The following is a 25,515-nucleotide window of genomic DNA, read 5'->3' as shown; positions in this document are numbered from 1 at the left end:
CGCGCATGCGTACGGATCTCCGCCCGGACTGTCGCGAGCCACTCGCATTTCGAGGAAAGGTGTACCGTGAAGAATAGTCTATTATAACGCTTATTTTCTTCTTCTTGGGTTTTCACAACAACCCGTAAACATGTCAGGAGACGAGGTTAGTAAACAATCGTTATTATCTGTTAATTTATGTTTAATTAATTAGACATTAAAAGGAGAAGGACAATTGGGCCTACTAGTAAAGGCTGCGAGGAAGCATGTGCACAGCTCGTCTTTTCTAGATCTTTTTGTCATTTGTCAGCTAGTTAGATATACATATCTTACGCTTCTTTAACAGTCTTGCCATTTTATTGACAAAAGGTAATATTGTACCACCATGGAAAATTAGAGATGATTGTTTTTGTTTTGTTTTACATTTAACTTACCGTAGTAATACAGGCTAGCGTTAGTTGGACAGGTATTGGGGTATTACCGTGGTTGTTTGGACGAGTTAATAACATGTTATTTTGGACGAGTACTGTGTTTTATTAGTCCTCATAATACAACCATGTTTTTTAGATATTTACTGTGGCTCTATCATGTATTGTAGACGTTTCTCGGTAATTCTTGTTTTGTGGTACCATGGTTTCTACAACGTTACTGTGTTTTCAGACACATATCATGGTATTCTTGAATGATCATACAAATATCATGCTATATAAATATGGTAATTATTCAATAAACAGCGTTCCATACAAACAAGTACCCTAAAGTAGTAAAGAATAAAGTAGCATCATTTCCACCGGAAGAACGTTCCCTCAGGAACTAGAGACTGGGGTGGTACCGTTACTCAGTGTGTTTCGACCGCAGGGATCTGGGAAGTTCTGGGTAAAAATGTTCCCCTCAGATAGTTCTAGTGTTGCCAACTCTCGCAAGACAAATAAGCAACCGCAGCTTCAAAAACAAGCCCAATATTATTTAATATCATCAATATTATTTATCAATATTATTATTTTTATTGATAAATGAGCCTGCAACATATTAAAATGAAACCACTCTTGAGTTTGAAAAGCAAAATTTTACAAAAAATCATTAAATTGCAACAAAGCAGGAAGGCATGCATATCCTCCGACCACATGTGAGCAGAATAGGTTTGGAGATGGAAAAGGAGAAAAAGTGACAAACCGATCCAAGTTAGTACACACACACATTAGGAGTAGTGAACACACATACACACGCATCGTGTTAAAGGCAAGAGCAATAAGGGAGAGCTGCAATATAGGCACATACTATAATACAAATAAATTCAAACCATAGGCCTACCTACTGATAGCATTTGTGTACTTGTTTTTTTATTTTTATTATAGCCTGTAATGATAAATACATTGAAAAATTTTTTTTTTAAATGACGTGCCTCTCCTCCTTGCACCATCCATCAGCTCGCATGTTTCCTCTCCAGCTCTGTACATTTCTGTTGGTGGCATTTTGTTAAAGGGTTAGTTCACCCCAAAATGAAAATTCAGTCATTAATTACTCACCCTCATGTCGTTCCAAACCCGTAAGACTTTCGTTCATCTTTGGAACACAAATTAAGATATTTTTGATGAAATTCGAGAGCTTTCTGTCCCTCCATTGACTGCAACTTATTACCAATTTCAGCGCAAAAAGTATTATTGTCGCTTCATAACATTAAGGTTGAATCACTGTAGCTCCCTTCAGACTATTTTAACAACCTTTCTGGGCCTTGAAAATGGTAATAACTTTGCATTCTATGGGGGTAATTAATGTTCTGAAGATGAACAAAGGTCTTACGAGTTTGAACTAACCTTTTAAAATGTATGTTTACTACCAACTATCAATTCTTGGATTTACAACGTTAGATGCCTGCTGCACGTTGAACATGATTTTTCTCCAGTGATGTTGAAGAGGGTCTACAGAACTTGTATAATGGCATTGATTGGCTATTAGCAGTGTCAATGGATTGGAGAAAACAGTGACCATAAATGTAAAGAAAAAAGTTGCTTGTCAGACTTTCCTAACAAGCAACCACATTTTTTTAAATAAGCCCCCCCCCAAAAAATGATCCGTGATTATTATTTATTTTTTATGCGACTTGCCAAAAAAATGATTATTATTAGAGTGGATTATTGACGGACTTGACAACTATGGAAAGTCCCTGCTCGCGAGGTAGTGCTTTTTCAATGTTCAGGAACTTTCGGGATTGGGACTTGGGAACTGAACATGATGATTGGTTGACTCCACGCAGCATTTTATTTCAACCACCAATTAAAAAAATCTGTTGCGGTGCATGTATTGTGAGTTGTTTGCTATTCGACTCAGCAACAGGTCATGGGGAAAATAAGTTCCTGGGACAAATTGTTCCAGGTAATTTCGGTGGAAACGTGGCTTTTGAGGACTATGTGACTACATTTCTGCATATTTATGCGGGGGCCGCATTTTTTCAAATAAGCCGCACTTTCGCCGCATAAATTGCCGATTTCCGTGCGCAAAATATGCGGGGCTTGCATGATTTCATAATCCACGCATTTTCGTTGCAAAAAAGTCACATATATCACACAAATGTTGCGTTTACTTCACACAAGAGCAGCCATTTCCCCCTGTTGCCATGGGAACGTTATGAAGTGACGTTATTACAGTTGTAAGTATATTAGTAGTATGTACATTTACGTTACAGTAAGAGATTGCACTTTGTGCATTTTTTTATAATATTTTATTTATTCATTTTTACAGAAGTTGTAGCATAATCCTTTTGTAAAGCTACAGAACTTGTTTGACTCATCAATGTTTTGTAAGTTTGAGCCATGTGTTTATAATGTTTCATGTCTGAAATAAAACAAGATGAGACAATATTCCCTGCACTTTCTGTGATGTATATGCTTGCTTATCATAGGAAGTTATAAGAAATGACTCTTTACATTAAGGTAGTAGTAGCCTAGTGTGAACAGGGTGTTGGGGGAATCACTTTTTTTTCTTCTCTTTTTCATCAAGTTCCCACAATATTTGTAAGTTCCCGCAATTTCATCGCATAAATATCCCGCATATTCCATCGCATTTTTTAAGAAAACGTGCCGCATAATCAAGGATTTTTGCCCGCAACAATCACAAAAAAACTCCACATTTTTCTGGAAGGATAATTGATCTGTTCTTTTTGTGCAAGACCAAAAGCTGAGATTATCTTAGAGAGCTTTAGTATGATTAGTAGGATTTGTTCTGATTAGTTCTCATTAGGTGATTTATTGCTTGCTTTATTTTGCCCTTTTTGATGTCTTTTGACAGCCTTTGTTCAATGTTGTGTCATTATTAAACTCCTATTATCATCCTTCCAGATGATATTTGATCCCACTATGACCAAGAAGAAGAAGAAAAAGAAGAAGCCTTTCATGCTGGAGGAAGATGGTGGTGAGGGAGAAGAAGGCCAACAATTGGAAACAAAAGAGACTGAGGCTGACGGGGGCGAGGAGAAAGAGTTCGATCTTGATGATGATGATGGGGGGAGGAAGAGAGGTGAAACACATGCCATTCTGTTGTGCATTAGTGCTGTTGCTTTTTTCACTGCCTACTTAACCATAGTAGAAAGAGGGGTATACAGGATAGAAGCTTGTTTGTGGGATAAAATCTTGCAATTCTGACTTTTTTCTCAATTGCAAGTTATAAAGGTAGTGAAATATATTATCTTGCAATTGCGAAAGAAAAATTAAGAATTGTGAAATAGTCACAACCTGTTTAAATGTTTTGTTTCGTGGTGGAAACAAGCTTCCATAATATAGAGTAGTGAACACAAATCAGTATTATTATGGGCTTTTCACACCTGCCATTATTTATGGCTAATGAATGCCTAATTTTCCCTAGCATTTCCTACAAGCCATTTAGATTTTTACAATCCAAATCCAATAAAAACAAAACACTGTATATATAAACTTGAACAATCTCTCCTTGGCAGTTTTAAGAGGCCAAAAAAGATCAGCTCTCTTTGCATTTACAACAACAACAAGTAACAAATTACAAATAACCCAAAAAGTTAATATTTTTTATCAATAATCAAGGTATGTTTTCCAAGCTGTTTTACAGCTTTTGACTCACATTACTCACATTTACAACATAAAACGAAGGATATTTAAATATTTTTTTTGCATCAATTTAACAATGAATTGTAATAAACAGCAGTATTTGATTCTCGATTTTAAATTAAATTTCGATTGGATGTATGAAAAGATTTGATTCTAGTTTACTGTTTTGTTACTTTTCCTATTTGACTGCAGTAGACAGTTTAATAGATCTTGAAGAAAACATCTCACTGAATTAAATGTAAACCTTGAAATGTATTGTTTATTCTAGCCCATTTTAGGCAACCCAATATTATAGAACAAATGCTGTTTAAGCTGCTAGCAATCATTACACTTGACTTGCGGTCTTCTTTAATAAAACAAGGCAGCCCTGAGACAAAAAGAAAAACTACTTAGTACATAAATACAATGTGCATTTTTACATAATTGTGTGTGTATTTCACCATTCAAGCACAATAAGCTGTGAACGAACCTTAAATTCGGGATTACATGCATCTGAGAGACAGTATCTGTGCCACATTGAGTCTTTTTACGCAGCTTATTGTGATTTAATAACAATCTGTCTCAATAACTTTTAGTACTGCAAAGTTAAAGACGTAACACTTTATATTTGAAATTTGTGATTCGTTACAAATCGACGGAACATATAATTCATATGTGAATTGCCCCCCCACCCCTAGCATTTGCCTGTTACATGACACACTTTTGTGTTTTCAATGAAATTAGCTAAAAAAAAAAAAAATCCTGTGTAAAATGGGCTAAAGAAATGTAATAGCCACATAAAAAGCACATTTAAAACAGTCATGTTCAATTCTAACATTGACAACACAATAATATGCAATATTGTTATTAAATATTTATTGCAAAAATCCAATATATTCCTAATCGTTGCTTTGCACACTGAATGTTGATTGCTTCTAAGTGAAATCTTGTGTAATCCAAAAGGTGTGGCTTGTTAATTTTTTCTTTTGGTGTTGATCCAGAAACATCAGATGACCTTGATGACTTAAACTTCTTCAACCAGAAGAAAAAGAAAAAGAAGCCCAAAAAAGAGAAGATTTTTGATGCCGAGCTTGAGGAAGGAATGAAGGTCAGTTGATTGTTTGCATATGTGTAGTTGTTAAACTGTTGATTGTTTTCATTGCCGTAATTGCTTGTCAGTGAAAGATGTTTTGATCATGAAAGTGCTATCTTTCTTGTAGACTTGGTTTCCTTTAAAATATAAATTGATAACTGAGCAATCACATCAGAGTCTTTGCATTTGGAGTTTTTTTCTGTTCGTGCCCACCGACAGCTGTTGTCATGCATCGTCGTGAACTAACTAAATTGCAAATTTCCAAAAGGAGCTGAAGATCGAAACAGAGCCATCAGAAACACAAGAGGATGACGACTTAATGCTGCCTAAGAAGAAGAAACATAGAAGAGTCCGAGATTTTCAAGAGGACACAGACAGTCAAAGCAAAGATGATAGTGAGTACATGCTTTTTGTAAATGACTGTAATGTCATGTTTGCAATCTAATCCCTGTAAAGCTGCAATACGAAACAAACTGTTGTATAAAGTGCTATACAAATAAAGGTGACTTAACTTGAATGTTTGTGTGAAAGGTGTCGAAGATGAAGACAGTAAAACCATCGATGATATCACGTTCAGCTCACAGACAGGCCCTGCCTGGGCAGGATCGGAGAGAGACTACACATACGATGAGGTGAATGGCAGCTTTTATTTCCAAGCTTGCGGAACATGTGTGCACGTTTTAGGTGATAACTTGATGAAGGGCCTGAGACTGCTGCCATCTGGTGCTTTTCTTGGCAGAATAGCTTTTCTCTGCTAACTTCTCTTTTATGCGACATGTTTGGAATTACTACAGCTGGTGTCAAGATGAGTTTTAGTGGATGTATGAAGTTGGTTCTCATCAAGTTCACACAGGTGTAGATCATCACGTTAACTCAAACGTTTGACAACCAGAACCTGTCACAATACTTTTACACAATGTCTTTGTTTTAAACAATGGCATATATACACACACACACACACACACATTTGTTGCTATTTTGTTAACCCATGCAAAGACAGCCATATATTAAGGAAAGCATAATTGTCCAAGTACTTTTTGGGACTGCTCTACATGTAATAAAATTCTGTAAAAAGAACTTACTATTAAGCATATGCGCTTTTGTTTTTTAACTATATAATCATTGTCATAGAGTTTGTGCACTATGTTTTGTAGAAAATGACTGAAAATATCACATTATTTTAGCTTTTGAATAGAGTCTTTAACATCATGCGGGAAAAAAATCCAGACATGGTGGCAGGAGAAAAGAGAAAGTTTGTGATGAAGCCTCCTCAGGTTGTCAGGGTCGGCACAAAGAAGACCTCCTTCGTAAACTTCACAGACATCTGCAAACTGTAAGTCAAAACTCAAAATTGTCATGCTGTTTTATAGAGTTATAATGAAACTTTTCATTATGATATTGAGTTAAATTTTTCTCTGAACAACTGGAAAGTGAGCCATTATTTTTGCCTTTCTGTTGGGCATTTCAATATCTGCTATTCAAAAATATTCATATCACATTATTTGCAAATGCAATCTTTATTTTGTATGGTTCCTAACACTACTTTTTTTTTTTTTTTTTTGTCAGGTTGCATCGACAGCCAAAACATCTTTTGGCGTTTTTGCTAGCTGAGTTAGGTACAAGGTGAGTTTATTTTATATTGTTATTGGCTCTTCCCGTGAAAGGCTACACTTGGTGTCCTGAGCACAAATCCCATGTTTTCATTTCCACATGAACTATTAGATATGTTTGGTAAAATATTATCTAGCATAACATTAACATGGCATGACAAGTAGCTAGTTTTCAACACCTGAAATGGCTGTTTCCTGCACCTTAAAATGTTGTTGTTTTTTTGTTTTGTTTTTTGGGGGGGGGGGCAACCATAAAAACATCACAACTGTATAAATGTTTTGACATTCTGTTAAACTGATTTTTAACTATTATTAAATTATTACAAAACATGTTTAGCTGTCACAACTGAAGTCATGAAATCAAAATGGAAAATTCTAGAATATTGCAGTATTTATTATAAATTATTTATCTGTGTACTTCCAAATGTGAGTCGACTAGAAGAGGCTTGGTCGTAGGGCTGGATATCGTAAATTTTTTCGATACCGATAGCTTCACTTCGATGCCGGTTCCTGAATGATACTTTTTCGATACCAATTTTATGGAATCAGTTTTAACCAGATTAAATAACAGATTGCCTAAAAACACCTTTGATTTATTATTTTCAGTTTGGTGCATTTATTTATTTATTTTTTACATGCTCAAAGACTCATAAATGCCTCGCGCTCAAGCTTGCCGCAAAGCACTGGCAAAAGTAGCCTAATGATTATGAATGTGTCGGAAAAAAATAGCAAGGAGACATTTTAATTGTTTATGTCAGTGTTGGCCTCAAAGATGAAGGTGACATTCAGTGACTCGTCAACTCTGTAGTTAAATATGTCACGATACCAAAATTCCAGTATTCGGTACTCTGTACCAATACCATTAAAATGTTATGGTTCTCGGTACCAATTTCGGTACCACAGCAAAATCTGGTGGAACTATTTTCCTATTTTATTGAACTATATTAATTTACATTTTTTAAATTAAATTCAATGAGTTTATTATTTATGATGGTAATCATAAGTAAATAATACATATAAACATTGAAGGCTACATGCTGTTTCAAAGTAAACATTGTTTATAAAAAGATTAAATAAGTTCAGCAGAATAAATGTTTAAATGATCTTTTTGTGGTTTAATATTCACGGACACTAGTTTATATCGGCTACAGTGCTCCTAGTAAAAAAAGCTATTCTGGAGCCCTGCGCTTAGATAAACATGGAAACGACTGAAAGCAACTGCCTGTTAGTGGGGACCGAATATACCTGGTACTCTACTACCGGTACTACAGAAATGGTATAGTCACATTTTCAAAATTTCAGCACAGAGTTGGTACCGAAGTACCGTAACTTTTGACAACCCTATTCGCAGTATAGTGAACGTGCGCGCCTATAGAGACAAATGCTACTTTCTTTTGGATTACATAATCAGAGACTATTTGTGGGGCTGGACGATTAATTGAAAAGTAATCGAACCCTAAATTCAGAACCTCAAAGGCGTAATTAAAAAAAAATCATTAATTAATTGTTAGCCCTAGATTTCGATTTGAATTGGTTAGTTTAATAGTAGACATTTCAAGCTTTGTATAGATATATTTCTCATGTGTGTGAGGAAAGTAGCCTATTCTCTGAGTTTCGGTTAATTTATGTGACTCGCTCTAGTTCTTCTTGCAGTCCAAGACGGAGCAACTTTCTGCTGTTAAGTTTAAGTCACGTGCTTCATTAGATTTGTCGTGTTGCTGGTCTTGTCGCAAATATTGCATCGTGCGCTGTTGGCAAAGTGGTTCCTCTCACTAACTATTTGCTGCAGAAGAGTTTCTGGCACCGTTTTGTTCCGTTCATGGAAAGAGTCTATTGTGATGTTCTGTCCTAATGCAGTCTGAAAGTGAATTATTATTCTGTTTTATGGAGAGCACCATTAAACCAATGTTTTTTATTTGTCGATGATCATTAACTTTGCAAAATATATCGTACTGGTGTCTGGCAAGCTCTCGGTTTATTTTTCCAGTGTCTCTGTGCGACTGAAACCCTCCATCAGAACACTTCATTTTCACTTTTTGCTGGAGGCGTTTCACATAATGTCAGAGAAACCTGAATCAGTTGAGAAAGGCATTGCTGCTCTAAAGGGAGCGACTGACCCTGTGAACGTTTCAAAAGGCATTATTAAAAGATTTCCAGGCTGATTTCAGTACTCAACGCTCATTTCAGCACCTCGTTGTGTCCACTGACGTGCATCTCACAAGACACATGAAACGAAATCCATCGATTTTGCCTCCTGGATATTTACAGATGATTGTAGTTTTGAAAGAGATCAGTCTAACTTGTGTAGAATTCTTCTTTCTGTTGCTGGAAACTGGAAGTTTGCGATTTGGAAAGAATATTGAAAATAATCCGTTGTGTTTTTAACCTAAAAGAAGCCTATTTTATTTTAGAAATGCACTAACCACTGTGTTCACTTTTCAGCGGGTCCATAGATGGAAACAATCAGCTCGTCATCAAAGGCAGATTCCAGCAGAAACAGATAGAGAATGTCTTAAGAAGATATATAAGTGAGTTTTATTTGACTGTTCTTAAACATACAGTAGTTGTGACTCGTAACAAGCCCATAATATTTTTCATGCTTAGTATATTATAATCAATGTTTATAGAAATATTTTATTATCTTAAGTGTGTGTGTCTATAATATAGACTTTGGAAACATTACATGTTTTTAATGTTTTTTAAAGAAGTCTCTTCTGCTTACCAAGGCTGCATTTATTTCATTTTAAAAAATACAGTAAAAATTAATATTGCAAAAAAATTCTTACAAATAAAAAGACTGTTTTCTATTTGAATATACTTTAAAATGTAATTTATTCCTGTGACACAAAGCTACATTTTCAGCATCGTTGCTGATTTGCTGCTCAACAAAAATGTATTATTATTAATAATTATTATTATTATTATTGTCAATATTGAAGAGTTTTTGCTGCTTAACATTTTTGTTGAAACTGGGATACCATTCAAACATTTGTGGGAAGATTATTCATCAAGGATGCGTTAAACTGATAAAAAGTGACAGTAAAGACATTTATAATGTTACAAGAGATTTCTGTTTAATAAATGCTTTAATAAATAAACTTAATAAATGCTGTTCATTGAACTTTCTATTCATCAAAAAATCCTGATGAAACGTATCACCATTTCCACAAAAATATGCAGAAAAACTATTTTCAACATTGATGATGATTATAATAAATGTTTCTTGAGCAACAAATCAGAATGTCAGAATGATTTCTGAAGGATCATGTGACTGATGCGAAGCTGAATTTTCAGCATCATTACTCCAGTCTTCAAAGGAAAAACTTACATTTGAAAAATATATTCAAATAGAAAAGTTTCTTTTAATTTGTAATAATATTTAGCAATTTTGATCAAATAAATGCTGCCTTTATGAGCATGAGAGGCATTACATGAGGAAATTTATCCGAACTGATTTTGTTTTGCAGAGGAGTATGTGACATGCCACACGTGTCGGTCTCCTGACACAATCTTGCAGAAGGACACACGTCTTTATTTCCTGCAGTGCGAGACGTGTCACTCCCGCTGTTCCGTTGCCAGCATCAAGACGGGATTCCAGGCGGTGACGGGCAAGAGAGCGCAGATGCGTGCCAAAGCCAACTAACGCCTGTCCCTCGACCATCACACACTTTATACGGCCCATCTGAACACCTGCACTCCACGGCCAAACTCAACACATCCACTCACACCCAGGTTCCTACGGAGTCTCTGCGCTGTTCAGGAAGTCTGAAATTTCTAACCGAGATCTCGGCCATCTCAAGTACAACACTTAATTTCCTTACGCTCCTTGGAGCTTTGAAATTGCCTATGCACACGGAGAGAGGTTTGATTTGTTGGGTCTGGCTGTGGAGCAGTGCTGTGAGATGTGAACAGAGAACACGGAGCCTGGAGGATTTTATGAATGAACTGTTGGTGAAATTTGTTGTTGCTGTATTACCTGCAGAGAAACGATTGAAATAAAATGCATACCAGCTGGGCAAACATGTGCAGTCTATGTTTCTGTGAAGAAGTACGTCTTGTCTAGAGAGACTGGATGTGATCAAGAAAGGAGCGTTTATTTGCTTGAAATGTACTGTATCTTTTATTATGATTCTGTAAACACACACTTCTATTCAACCTCCTAGGTTTTTCTGTACTTTAAAGGGATGAATATTATGTTGATTAAACATCTCTTAAAAGAACTGGAATAACACTTTTTTTTAAAATGAATATGAAAAATACGAGTTAGCCTGGCTCATTCTCTATATGCAATGTTTTTTCATAGAATAGTCAAATATTACAATAATGTTAATAAAGGGTATTGTGGGTGTTTTATACTTCAAATGAAATTGCCCAGAACTGATAGTTACTCTGAAAAATATGATGTAAATTTGGGTCTTTTTAAGGAAGTTGTGGCCGTAGCCTTTACATTTCTCCTGTCCAAATGAATCCACCAGGCCTGTTTAAGCTCCAAAGAGCCTCAAAATCCCACTGACATAAATCAAGGAAAGTTATTTCGACACCCAGCATTCCAGTGTATTCCTAAACATGTGATACTTTTACACAAATACCCTCAGTGCAGTGGGCCTCTTTGTGAACCAACACAATTGTTTATGTGACTGCTCAAAGTACGACAGCTGAGTAAGTGTTTGATATGTCAGTCAGTCATCCTGGAGCAAAACGCATAGGGGGGAAAAAATAAATATGAAACACGACCCTCAGTGTGCACAATCTGGACAGATAAAAACATTTGCACCACATTAGATTTGTTGAAGAATGCAGTGCGAATTACTTTTTCTTATGTTAGGCCTACTTCTTTTACAAAAGGCTCATGGCACAGACTGTATTGGCACTGAAAATGAAGCGGAAGGAGAAATCACTAGCATTGGTAAAATTGCTTCCTAATGCAAGATCATTATTAATTGGCACATGTTTTAGACCTGGCTATTTTCAATTTTTTGTTTTGCGTGTTAAAGTAGTTCCATTCATGCAGCATATAGGCTACGTGTGCTTAGACCTTGATTAAAGTCATTACCAGCTCCAGGGACTAGACTGGTTAACATCCTCGATCACTCACAACACAAGGTTACAGGGATGAATAATGAGCATGGTTTTGACTGGCCCGGACATGGCTGTCTCTGCTGCGTGGGAGGAAACGTGTTGGAGTGCAATAAAAGTCAGTCCGTCTGGCCGCTATGCTTTGAGTGTTGTGCACCTAAAACTGAACTTATCTCGATAGCGGATGCCAGAGCGTTTAAGTTTATCTATTGCCATATGTTTCAGTTTGACATGCTTAATGCCTTAAACTGATTGCTAAATTTCTTTGCATCATGTCATTATCTTTAATTATGGGGTCCTTATGTCTCACAGCTTGGACGTCAGATACTGTAAATCACATGCAAAACTTACCTGGATGGTCCTGAATCCTAACCTCTTCTACTCGCATATATCCTTATATAACTCATTATATCTCTCAATTTCCCCCCTCTAAATTCAAAAGCCAGTTGCATGAACAGCCGTTATAGCAATACTGTTAAAATGTTAAGAACAACTAGCAGTAACCAAAGTGATCAGTCTAATTTTTAGTTCTCAAACCAAACCTTAATTTTTATGGAACTGGACTTATGGCCAGCCTTTAAATTATTTTATTTCTTGTCCTTGGCTGTTTGTTAGATTCTTGCTGATCTTTATAAAAAGTTAAAAAAAATAATAATGATCATAATAATAATAATAATAATAATAATAATAAATGTCTAACAGGACAATCTGAGGTCTGTGTTACTTCTACTGTATTTAGCTACATTAGCTACATTATCCAAAATAATTAGAAGACTAATTATTCTAATTATTTATGGATAATGTAGGTAAATACAGTAGAAGTAACACATACCTCAGATTGTCCTGTTAGACTTTTTTTATTTTTTTATTATGATCATTATTATTTTTAAAAACATTTTATAAAGATCCTCAAGAATCTAACAAACAGCCAAGGGCAAGCTCTTCAGGATTTTTTTTTTAAATAATTTAAAGGCTGGCCATAAGTCAGTAAATGTTAAAACTATTTTAGCGCATTGTTAGCGTGAATTACCATGCTGCTAGCATGTTTTCGCACATTGCTAACATGAATTAGCATGTTGCTATATTTTTTTAACAAGTTGCATGCTGGTTGCATGTTTCAGCATGTTGTTAACATGATTTAGCACCTTGCTAGCATGTTGTAACACGTTGCTGCTAACATGTTTTAGCATATTGCTAGCATGACTTACCACATTGTCCTAGAATAGTCAGTATGCTTTGTTGGTGATAGACAGCTTCAATACACTATAATTCGTATTGTACAAAAGTTTTAACTACCTCAATGAAATCAGATTTTTTGTAGATTTACGAAAACCTCAAGTCTGATTCAGATAGAAAATATATAGCATACAAAGTCAGAACGGTCGGAAGGCCTGACTCGAGTTTGGTGGTTGGAGCTTGAAAACTCTTGGAGATACTGTTTAAAATGTAGTCTTAGAAGAAGCAGCTTAAATAGTAGATCAGTATGCTGGCATTGTCAAGCCAACATAATAATATAACAACAAATACCAGTTTTGAGCTAGAGATGGTGTGGAGGTGCACTAAAATCAAGCCCCGCGCCCTTTTCAATATTCTGTTTCAGTCTGAAACACGATGCGCTTTCCAGGTCACGGACTTAAAAACAAGGTACGGGATGGTATGTGATTCCCATTCACCCCAGTAGCAGTTTCCTGGCTGTACATTCTAGCCTGCACAGTCCAGTTGAGCTGTTACCTGCGATAGCTGGAACTCCAGAAAGTCCTCCAACTGAGAATAAAATCGTGATGAAATAGATAGCGACAGATCTTATCTTCAGCATTGCGACGTGCATCAAGAGTGTAATGGATTATCGAAAAAGAAAATATAAAGGGTTGGGACTTGGTTCTATTAACCGATTTTGAAATGTGCACTCAAATAGCGGAGGCAGATGAACACAAGCTTACAGGGGCGGGGTTTAACTGGACAGTGATTGGAGGAGTCCTGCATACATCATCATAGAGAAGTCTGTCGTTTTCAATGCATAGTTAAGACATTTTGAGTAAACATTAAAAGGTCATTGTTTTTAAATGAAACATGCATGGATGAATTATTATAATATACTATCTCTATAATATGCCTTTAGATGTTATAGCCTGAAGGAAGTATAACTTCAAAAAATCATATTGACAGCGTCCACTGGATCAAATCTTTTAAATAAGGCAATTGTGTTTTTTCTCGAAACTTTTTGGACCTCAGTGATTTCTGCTTGTGGAGGAGTTGCGATATAGTGCGCTTCCCTGTACAGAGGAATTTCATTTACTGAAAGTTCTCTCCCATCCAGACCTCACAGGTTTCAGAAAGTAGAGACTTCTTTAATCCTCGTACTGGCATATCTAATAGAGTGAGAATACATCTCTTGTCTTAAAGGTAAAGATTAGACGAGGTGCTGAGGATTACTTGCATTCAAACAGGTGTTTCACAAGTCATCATAGTTTATTTACATCTGTAAATATCTCTTGCAGTCTCGAAAGTGCAAGCAGAAGAAATATGCACATGTAATTAAAAATAGCCAACCTTTCTGATTCCGACTGGCATATAAATAAAACGAAAAACATTTCTGGAAAAGCACAAACAGACAGGAAAGAAGGGAGGACAGAAACAGAATGAGGGTATTTACATATGAGGCGCCCAGATGTATAGAAAAAAAAATGCATGTTAATAGTGTTTTCTGGGGAGCATGAATGCAGAATGTCTGTGAAATTGATCCTCTTTTGATGTCGCGTGTGTGTGATGTTGTTGCTCTCAGGAACTGTGGCCTGTTTGTGATGGATTCCTCGGGGACGTCATCCCCGTCTCCCTCCTACCAAACAGCTAGTTTAGCTGTCCGTCTCATTGACAGCTGATGCTGGAGTTTGACGGCGCCTGTTGGTTTCAGTGTCTTCCCGCTGAGTCTGTGGTATTAAAAAAGTTTCCAGTCGACAGTGTTTTCCAACTCCCTGCTGTAATAAATACAAGAAAAGGAAGACAAGCATTAAGATGTGCTAGTGAAGAAAAACAGATACAAGAGCCTTGTACAAAGCAGGGGAGATGAAATGAAGAGCTTGCTGGATCTCAGTCAATTCGCTCATGTGGTTTTATTCTTCCTTAATTCCCTTTAAAGCTAAAGAAAAAAACATTTATAAAAGTATTTTCTGCTGAATTTTAAGGACAACTAAAGCAGCAAACATAAAAAACACACACTCAGAAATCAATATATCAGGTTAAATGTACAGAGCTACAACCTAAATGCTCTTTTGAAAGTCTTTCACTGTTTGTTGTACCAATTGCCATTCAGAGAGTGTGAAATGGATTGAGATTAACCTGAAGTTCTCTATGGTCCAGGACTGGTGTTATCTGACTTTCAAGATGTATTAGTTTACTTGTGCACTCAGAACCTCAAAGCCGTGTGGATAAATCTCACAAAATCGGTCAAGAACATGCTTGGGTCATACATTTTTTATTATTATTATTTGTGTAATAAAAATGATACAAAATACTTTGTAAATATCCATAAAGAAAGATTTTTTTTGACAATTAAGCACATTCCCCCTCACAATTCTATATATTTATATTTATTAAATATTTTTTTCTTATATATTGAATACCTGACTCCTGTGCTGAGGTTTTTTACGGTTTAACTAAGATTACCCAATGAATTCAAATACACACACACACACACACACACACACACACACACACACACACACACACACACACACACACACACACACACACGTTGTGTTTTCATGTTTTATGGGGACTTTCCATAGCCATAGACATGATTTTTATACTGTACAAACTGTATATTATATCCCATTACACTAACCCTACCCCAAAACGGACCCATCACAGAAAACCTTCTGCATTTTTACATTTTCAAAAAACATCACGTTTCCTCATGGAGTCTGTGTGCATTCAGGTTGAAGTCCCCACTGGGATAGAAAAACAAGCGCGCGCACACACACACATACACACACATACAAATGTGTTTTACAGATACAAAAATAAAAATATTTTTAACTTAATACAGTTCATTATTACACAGTGCGGGCAGAAAAATGCTGATGGTCATAAAAGTAATGTAATAAAAAATGAAATAATAAAAAAAATTATGCTTTATTTTCTAAATGCAAAATATAATTTATTACTGGGGTAAAATATGACCTGGGAGTTTTTTTTTGTGTGTGTGAGATTCAACCACAGCTAACATAAACTTCCTCTGAAAGGCTCCTAATGCCGATCATTTCATCGAGGGAAGCGTGACCAATTGCTAATTTGTGGCCAATATGATGGTAACTTTGATTTGACCTTTCAGGGCAACTGCAGTGGTTAGAATAAGAGGAGGCGGAAGCCGTGTTACTGGTGCAATAAGATTGTGGTCACGCACATTAGTCAGACAAACAGAGCGCTGATCCACAAACAACACACAGAAGGATCAGGTGGAAGCCACCATCAGATTCCACACTGTCCCGGGCGTTTGTGTAGCCAAACATATGGCAAAGTTTAGAGCGAAACAGAAGTTGAGCCGCTACACCTTGAAAACAGATTAGTAAGAATAACCACAGCTATTTCCCTTCATTTTGATAAACTTTATGCTCATAGGTCACAGACGCTGTATCCAAGCAAGTATGCGAAGCTCGCTCAGACCACCGAAGACGGACCTGATAGAGCAACGATAACCAAATGACTCCAATCAGAATGAAACCCTTATGACATTTACTTGGCAAACACCAAGCAGCATTTTCTGTCTGCCTAAAAACAAAAGAGATATTTGACCTCTGGAGATTGTACAAAAATGTATTTTGGGATGTAGAACTCATCTTTTGGATGAAAATGATTTTCTTAAGCTGTCTGGAGTTCTTTTGCCAGTGAATTTAGAAATACATTCATAAGCCAACACTGTAAATCTGACTCGACTTTTAACAGTTTAACATTATCCAGTGAATAAAAGTCCTAAATTAATGAATTACAATTTAATTATTTTGAATAAAAATAAAAGTGGATCATAAATATATTTGTTAAAAGATAAATTTTTTTTTTTTAGAATTTAAACAGTGCACAATATAGTTCAAAAGTTTGGGATCAATAAGATTTTTTGTTTAAAAGAAGTTACTTTTTATTCAACATGGAAAAATTAAATTGAGCAAGACATTCATAATGTTACAAAGGATTATTTAACTATTTGAACTCTCTATTTATCAAAGAATCCTGAAATAAAAACAGGTATTATGGTTTCCACAAAAGTAGTCCACAAAATCATCTAAAGCATCAAATCAGCATATTAGAATGATTTCTGAAGGATCATGTGACACTGAAGACTGGAGGAATGATGCAGAAAATTCAGCTTTGACATCACAGAAATAAATTACATTTTAAAATATATTAGAAAACAGTTATTTTAAATTGTAATAATATTTCACAATATTATGGTTTTTACTGTATTTGGTGAGCAGAAGACTTTCAAAAACATTAAAAAAAATCTTACAGACCCCAAAATGTAAACATATAAAATATATCTCTTTGTGAGATGTTTAGCTTGAAAAGTTCGCTTTTTGTCAGAAAAAAACCCCTAATAATTTCCTGCTGTCATGCTTAATGAATCTTTAGTGACTCCAATTTGAGCTCAAATTACTCCATGAAAGCAGATTTAGTGGTTTGTACTCACTAACTTCAATTTTACAATCTGTTTTCTGCATGAAGAGCAATCTTGGTTAGATCTTGAAAGTCAAGCCTGGAAACTTGTAAAACATCTCATGGTTTGAATTATCACTGATCCAAGAATCCACTGTCCCAGCATTGAGTTTCTTGCCTTTTATTGAAGAATGGAATCCATTTCAGATATGTGATTGTTTTCCTGAAGAGAGGAGAGATGATAAATCATATTTAGGAGACTGTTAACTTTAATGTGTGAGTGCTTGATGATTTATAAACTGATACATCTTTATTTTTTGCCCTGTTTTTTAAGCACACCCTCCTCTTCTTATAGTCTATTGTCTCCAGAACAATATCATTTCCATTCCCCATATACATGTCTTCCTCCCTCTATCCATACATGTATCTCACCATGTCCTCGTCGCACTCCTCGTGTGTGTGGTCCTCGCTCTCCTCCACATCACTGTTCTGCAGGTCCTCTGACTCGGAGCCTGACTCGTCCTGGGACAGTTCGCTCTTCACCTCATCTGCCTTCTGCAACTCTGCACACAGAGGAACGTTTAAAAACAAACATCACATCTTTCGAAATGGAACCTTTACACAAAATCAGAAAAAAACTTTGAATACATATTGTTGAGTATTATATTTGATACATCAGGCTTTTATGGCTCATTTTGCATGATTTTGTGAGAATATGGAGCTCATGTTGAGGAGGAAAGAAATATGTAATTTGGTGCAGTTGCTGATATTTATATGGCCAAAAGGTAAGATGAAATTCTGATAGCTTGTGATGTAACTACTTGCATTAAAATGTATATAAATGTCAATTGTCACACTATATCTTTCAATAACATGTTTTAGTCAAATTAGAGAGACATCAAATCAAAAAATTATTTATTGCTATTTCCTCATCTTATTAGGACACAAATAATACAATTTCATGTTTTTTTTTTTAAACATGACTTATTTTTTATTTTAATATTTGTATCCTAGGATACGTCGCCCCTTTGGGGGTATGAATTCATTAAAAAAATAATGCTTGTTTGGCAATGCGTATAACAACATTTTAGCACAAAAAAAAAAAGTATTCTCTTATAACTTAAACTAAACATTATTTGTAAAATACTGTTGAACAATAAATATATTGCCTATTTATGAATATATTACCCTACTGTACCACATTTAATATGCACATTTCTAGGGCCTATAAATTATCAATATGACCAAACCTGTTGTACACAATCTACTTTATGCCTTCTGATTGATAGTTCATACTTTTTTTTCATACTTTTTTTTGTGTGTGTTGCTCTAAAATGTTTAATGGTTTTTATAAAGTAAAATGTTAGATAAACAAGTTACTGGACTGAAGCAACTTGGGTCTACTTGATTATTTTTATACACAATTTTTTCTTTTTACATTTAAAATTCTTTTTACATTTTATCATGTTAATATCAAATATGACATTTTAAATTGACATTTATTTGTCCATCTCTCTCTTTGCAATTGATTGCATATATAAGTCATAAAAGCCTGATGTATGAAATATGATACTCAAAAAAAAAAAACACATGCAAATCTCTGTGTGTATATATACACACACAGGTTTACATGTGTTTTTTTGTTGAGTATCATATTTCACACAAACACACACATATATATAAATATATGTATGTATGTGTGTGTGTGTGTGTGTGAAATACGATACTAAAACAAACCCGCATGCAAACCTGTGTGTGTGTATGTGTGTGTGAGAATTCATCATCATATATATATATTTTTAAGTTGGAGGGCCTGAAGCTTCATTGGAGTGCGGCCCAAAGGATTGAACTGATTTTATAAAACAGGCCTCAAAAAAATTATGAAGTCTATAGACCATAGAGTCTACTTCAAACCCCTAAAAGGGCGACGTGTCCCCTGAGATACAAACATTTACAGACAGATTATGACATTTTTGAACATAAATGTAATAAGCTAACGCTTACCAACAACTTTTTAAACATGTAAGTCCCCTGCAAATAGTTTTTACATATGTGAAATATATCAGCTTTTATGAAGGCGAGTAGATTTCCCACTACAGGTGGTCATGTTGTTTTTAAATTCCGCCCGTGAGCTAAATAAAGAATGTATAAACCAGTCCCCAGATCTAAATATTCACAACAAACACTCTTTCAACATGAAACCAAGAAATGAGACCTACACTTTTACCACCTCTCCCCACAGCCTCTCAAATGTTTGTATCCCCCAGGACACAATAAACTTTTTAGGGTTAATGAAGTGTCTTTGCAATGTTTAAACGCAGCGTCTGTGTCAGAATGCATTGGGGATTATCTGTTCTCTTCGTCATGAAGAATCACCATCCAAATTCTCATCCAATAAACAACAAAGACATCTCTGTACAGACACAATTCAAGAGCAGTCATGTAAAAAAAGTTTTACTATTGCCAAAGTGAAGGAAAAACTTGGAGCTTGCTTTAATTTACAAATCATCCCAGTTGAAAAGTTCTGAGAATCCCAGAGTAAGCGCTAGTCGTCATTCCTCCCTCACGGGGGCTTTTAAACCGTCTCGTCCTCAACAGTCACAATGAGCTTGGCTGTGCACAGAGTGACATCATCATTGATTAGACTCGAGCCATTAGCCACATCACATCAACTCGTACACATACGACGCAGGAGAACGAAGCTGGTGTCCGTGTGTAAATAAACACGAGAGGCACGGTGCGTTCTGTCGAAATGCTTGTCAAATGCTGATGTGAAACAGAGGGACAAATCTGCGAAGTTTGATTGGAGCCACTGAGCCGTGAAAGTGTTGAACCTGGTGTGACCCTGCAGTGCCGCGCTGAATCAGCGCTTTACACTCGCTCACTGCTGAGTGTGTTTGTGCGGACACTAAAATGCTTGCTGGGGTTTCCATGTGATAAAAAAAAAGCCCTTTGAAAGCTTTTCTCAAAAAATAATTACCGAGAGAAAGGTATAACTGGCAGAAAGAGGCACATTTTGATGAAATCGTTTCTAATAGAATACAATCTTGATTTATCACCAAACAACCACACTAGTATTGAACCATAGACTGTAAAAAAAGATGGACGACGCCCCTTCGCTCTCTTCCATTGATGAAAACTGAAGCCGCCAGTGTCCCAGGATTCATAAATTTTGGGGCATCTCGCCCGGGGGGCGGGGTTACGTCCTGCGTCACATCTCTCATGCGGGTTCTCGTCGACCAGGGTCAGCGCGCACCAGCGGGGACCCGTCAAAGATTCTATAGTTTTTCCAACCGTCTCTGGACTCGTCTGTTGAGTGGGAAGTTAACGTTACCCTGTGTACATCTTTTTGCACGATGGAGGGTAAGTTTTTAATCATGTTAAATTGTTTTCCTGTTTAGTTAAGATTTCGACTGTTAGATAGAGTTAGATAGATTAGCTAGATAGAGTACCGTATTTTCCGCACTATAAGGCGCACTTAAAAGCCTTTAATTTTTTCAAAAAACGACAGTGCGCCTTATAATCCGGAGCGCCTTATATATGGATCTGGCGCCTTATATTAATGTCTGTAAAACAACCGCTGACTTAAACCTTTTGTTTACTTTCGCCTGGCACCGGAGCGCGAGCCTCCGCTGACTGCGCGCGCACCTCCCCAAACAGACGAGGCATTTATACTTGACGCAACTGTTTTGTTTTAGACTGAACACCAGACCATACAACTGATTTAGACGCGCAAACTGGGTGCCGGTGTGATGAGATGTACTAATATCCGTCTGCTCGGGCAGATTCGGCTAAAAGTCGTGCATCTTCGGATGCGGAGGCGCGCGCGCTGTCACAATGATGTCATTTTGCCGCGCGCGCGTCTCCGCATCCGAAGATGCACGACTTTGAGCCGAATCTGCCCGAGCAGACGGATATTAGTTTTTTATTACCTTCGCGCTCATGCGGACGCGTCGAGTATAAATAAGGTTTTACAGCTCAGCCACTTGTTTGTTCATATTTTTTTGCAAGTGGTAGATCTTGGTTTACATTTGGACTTTGGATGTGATCTTAGGCTTGAAAAGGTTGGTGACCACTGCATAACGCAAACCCAGTCAAACGTTTGACTGCAGTATCTTCTATTCTATGCGCCTTATAATCCGGTGCGCCCTATATATGAAAACAGTTCTAAAATAGGCCATTCATTGAAGGTGCGCTTTATAATCCGGTGCGCCTTATAGTGCGGAAAATACGGTAATCTTAACCAACTTCAAATTATGTGGTGCAAACCTGTCCTCTTTTGGTGAAAATAGTTATTGTAAGACTTTTCTAAACGTAATTATTACAGTATAATTTACTGCTAGCTAACTTGGTTTAAAATGCTAACGTTAGGTAATCTTGGCGAAGATTCTATTTATTCTTCTATTTATTGTGTATTGACATGATTAAAATCTTGCATTAAGGCCTGTTTCTATTTCATAATTCCACCTGTAATAGCAGTATTGAGTCTAATTAGTCGTTACTGCTTGAATCACCTAAAGAAGAAACATATGAACTGGTTAACTGGAGTTTACTGGAAGTTTACTTTTCTTTTCTGCAATACAATAAGTAGGCCTAACTTTATCGAGGTAAAAGTTTCCCCGCTGTCACCAGACGTAGGTCTAGGAGTGGAGAGAAGAGTGACAAAATCACGGTAGGACTGTGCAAACAAAGTAACGTTAGGCTATCTGTCTAGCATTGCCATGTCAGTGTATTGATTCATTGTCCCTTCATAGTTTGTAAGAGACATTTCAGGTTGGATGTATTTAATAAACTGAGCGAAGCCTATTCATCTGTTAATATGAAACGCGACTTGGCCATTGTAATTAAGGCTACAGCACATCTTGTACAACTTAAACCCTTGGTAGCTAGGTAACGATAAACAAACTGAAAGACCGCAATTCCTGATTTCGCTTTCGTTCACTAAACAAAGACTATGGAAATTAAACATCACTTTTCCATCAAAAAACGTGTTGTAAAAAACATAACTTATTAGATTTAAGACCTAGGTTCGCTAGCTAGTTCTGTGCCTGCCTGTGTGCGCTATGGTGCGCGCTGACCCTGGCAGAGTCCTGCACGGGTCCATTTTTGGAGACCCGCCCCCGCCCGTACCCGCAAAGTCCAGCACCAGATCCGACCCGTCACCCGTGATAATATCAAAATTAAATCCGCACCCGCCCAGACCCGTTAATATTTGGCCCGTTACCCGACCCGTGCCCGCGATAAACCACACAGGTGACGCGTTCATGTAACATAAGGGTGCGCTGCCAATAACGCACCTAAAAGCTGTCACAAAGAACTGGGTAAAGTAATGATTATTAATAGGCCTGTCAAATATATCAATGAGACATTTCAATTGTTTATTAATAAGCAAGTGTTTTCTGTGTCAAAGATGATGATGCTGACTCACGATCTTCACAGTAGTGAAAGCGCCAGAAAGAAATGCACATTTCATACGGATTATAAGCAGAGAACAGTCTGTTTTCATTCGTTTTGAATTGTTTTGTTTAAAAGTACACATTTCATGCTTTCTATTTCTCAGGTCTGTGAGGCAAGTAGCTTATACGATGAGTTTCGGTTAATTTAAGAGACGATCAGTTCACGCGCGGGCGCCTCCGGCCGTGTCCTGATTATATTGCCTGCCTGCTATATTTACTTATTTATTAAATCCATGAATTTGGTAGATGAAACATTGATTAAAATGAAGATACAATTAATACAAAACGAAATTCACTTTAAAGAAAGGCTTAACAAACTTAATGAAGTCTGCCCACTCCATTTGTCTCACGATATTCGGGATCATCTTATCTTATTCATGCTTTTCACTTTTCATATAATCAACATGAAATTTAAAAAAAAAGTATATTATTTTATTTAAACATGAATATGAAACTAAATCGTTTTTTAATGACTGGGCTACAACACATAGGCCTATTTGCCTACAGTACAGAGAAATTTAATGTCGCAACTTGGTCGGACTAAAAGGGGAGAAAAAAATTAAATTGGGTCGGTCCTAAACTGACAGGGTCGGTCGGGTTACGGCAAACAAGAATATTTTTAAGGATGGCCTGACTAAAACACATATTTGCGTAAGTGTAATGCTGGTAATTTAGACATACAAAATATTGCAAATTTTTTCATCCGCTACCCGTCACAATCCACCCGTCACAATCTGTCACAATTTGTCACAATCCACCCGTTTTAGCCACTTTTATGCGGCCCTGGTCGACGAGAACCCGCATGAGAGATGTGACGCAGGACGTAACCCCGCCCCCCGGGCGAGATGCCCCAAAATGTATGAGTCCCATTGGAACTTGAGTCTGCGCAGTAGCGATTTCGGTACCAGACCTGCGCAGAAGTGAGCAGGAAGTAAAGCCGCGAAATCAACGCTCCGCCCTCACTCTTGCAGAATGCACTCAGGGAGAACGTATTCTGCACACTTTTAAAAAAAAATGTATTGCAGTACGACAAGAGGCTTGTTAAAATAAAGTAAATACAATCTCCTCAGTCCTCCGAAGATCCCGAAAAAATGTCCGTTGGTGCTTCATTGACTACTTCGCTCAGAGAACCTGTCAATCACAGCTGTCAATCATGACGTTACACCACCACATCACGTAACTAACTAAAAACCAACTTATTTTTTAAACAGACACTTGAACTTACATCAGCGTGATAAAAACGACAGCAAATGAAAGAAACCCGGTTTGGAAAAAATATATTTGAAGTGTATTTAATTGTTTAGTTGGTCTCACATCCCGTTGAATAACACGGGGAGGCGGGACTTATGACCTATACTAGGACCAGTCACCGGGGGGCGATCGAGACGTTTTGGCTTCACTTTTCAGGGCTTGTGCGGCACGGTTGTATTGAACAGACTCTGTCCTACAGAATAATACAGTATTGTGTGCGTACAGTATAAATGCACATTTCTGTTCAAGTTTGGGGTCACTTTATTCAGCAAGCATGCCTTAAAGTGATCACAAGTGACAGTAAAGACTTTTACATTACTAAAAAAGAAATGTGCATAATATAAGAAACATAATAAGAAATGTGCCTCGTCAAACTTTTTGTTCAAAAGAAAGTAAAAAAAAAACCTGTGGTCAGTTTCCACAAAAATATGAAGCAGCACAACGGTTTTAAATATTGTCAATATTTTTGACAAATCGAAAGTTCAAAAGGATAGCATTTATTTGAAATAGAATTTTATTGTAACAATGTACAAGGTTTGCTGTAACTTTTGATCAATTTAATGCATCCTTGTGGAATAAAAGTATCAATTTCTTTTTAATAAAAATCGTACTGACCCCAAACCTTTGAACGGTATTGTTTGCGTGTGTGTGTGTGTGTGTATAGGAGATATATGACATGGCACCTGCGGCACAGCATTTGTCCTCTGTGATCTGGTCAAGACGTCCCAGCAGCGCGTCGATGTTGGACTTGATCTGCGTCAGTTCTGATTTGATAGCTTGCAGCTCTGTAGATTTCACTGCTCACACGTACACACAAGATTAACAAGAGAACACAATGTTTTAGTTTAAATCAGGTTTATATATTGTCCCAAAACCAAAATAAAAGCAGAGCACTGGTATTCTGACTCACAAGACAAATGTTTTTTCTGCTGCTATATTGAAACATCCTAAATCCTAAACCTGACATGTTAATCGGTCAAATGGCTCAAAGGCCGGTTCAAGAGTTTATCCAGTCCATAAGGCACATAAGTCATAAGAGAGTGCCCTGGCTCTGAAGAAGAAGATCTTGAGATGTCACGCAATAGAATCAAGATACAATTCTGGAATCCTGACCATGAACTCACTTAAAATACCAGTTGAACTCACACTTGTGTTTGACAGAGCTGTTGGGAAGGAGAGTGGATCTGGACAGGAGCTTGACAGGTAATGACTTCACCCTGCGGACAACCGGCACTGCCACACGGGGGCGCTTTACTGGAACTGCTCTGGGCACTGGTGATACTCTGCCTCGGTACTCAAACAGTCTGGAGACAGAAAGACAGATATGAAGAAACTAACTGCTTCATGCA

General features: G+C 36.8%; 2 protein-coding genes across 4 annotated transcripts in view; one reads left to right on the top strand and one right to left on the bottom strand.

Moving 5' to 3' along the window:
* On the top strand, nt 1-10,957 carry eif2s2 (eukaryotic translation initiation factor 2, subunit 2 beta). Its single transcript, XM_082136523.1, has 9 exons — nt 1-145; nt 3,315-3,492; nt 5,036-5,142; nt 5,396-5,522; nt 5,659-5,759; nt 6,312-6,460; nt 6,694-6,750; nt 9,180-9,265; nt 10,205-10,957. Exons 1-9 carry the CDS (start codon nt 131-133, stop codon nt 10,378-10,380), a joined length of 996 nt encoding a protein of 331 aa, XP_081992649.1. The 5' UTR covers nt 1-130; the 3' UTR covers nt 10,381-10,957.
* Nucleotides 10,958-14,263: 3,306 nt separating this feature from the next.
* Nucleotides 14,264-25,515, bottom strand: part of raly (RALY heterogeneous nuclear ribonucleoprotein) — an 88,923-nt gene continuing 77,671 nt past the window's right edge. For all 3 annotated transcript variants that reach the window (XM_082136495.1, XM_082136496.1, XM_082136497.1), the window contains 5 exons: nt 25,313-25,470; nt 24,850-24,963; nt 17,892-18,022; nt 17,638-17,682; nt 14,264-14,788 (listed from right to left, as the gene is read on the bottom strand). In XM_082136495.1, the coding sequence (XP_081992621.1) occupies nt 17,641-17,682; nt 17,892-18,022; nt 24,850-24,963; nt 25,313-25,470 (445 nt within the window). In that variant the 3' untranslated portion in view covers nt 14,264-14,788; nt 17,638-17,640. The remainder of the gene's footprint in view (nt 14,789-17,637; nt 17,683-17,891; nt 18,023-24,849; nt 24,964-25,312; nt 25,471-25,515) is intronic.

The sequence above is a fragment of the Leuciscus leuciscus genome (assembly GCF_965113295.1).
Source record: "Leuciscus leuciscus genome assembly, chromosome: 14".
In the NCBI taxonomy this organism is placed as follows: Eukaryota; Metazoa; Chordata; class Actinopteri; order Cypriniformes; family Leuciscidae; genus Leuciscus; species Leuciscus leuciscus.
The sequence above is the reverse complement of the archived record's forward strand: the minus strand, read 5'-3'. Positions and strand labels throughout refer to the sequence as shown.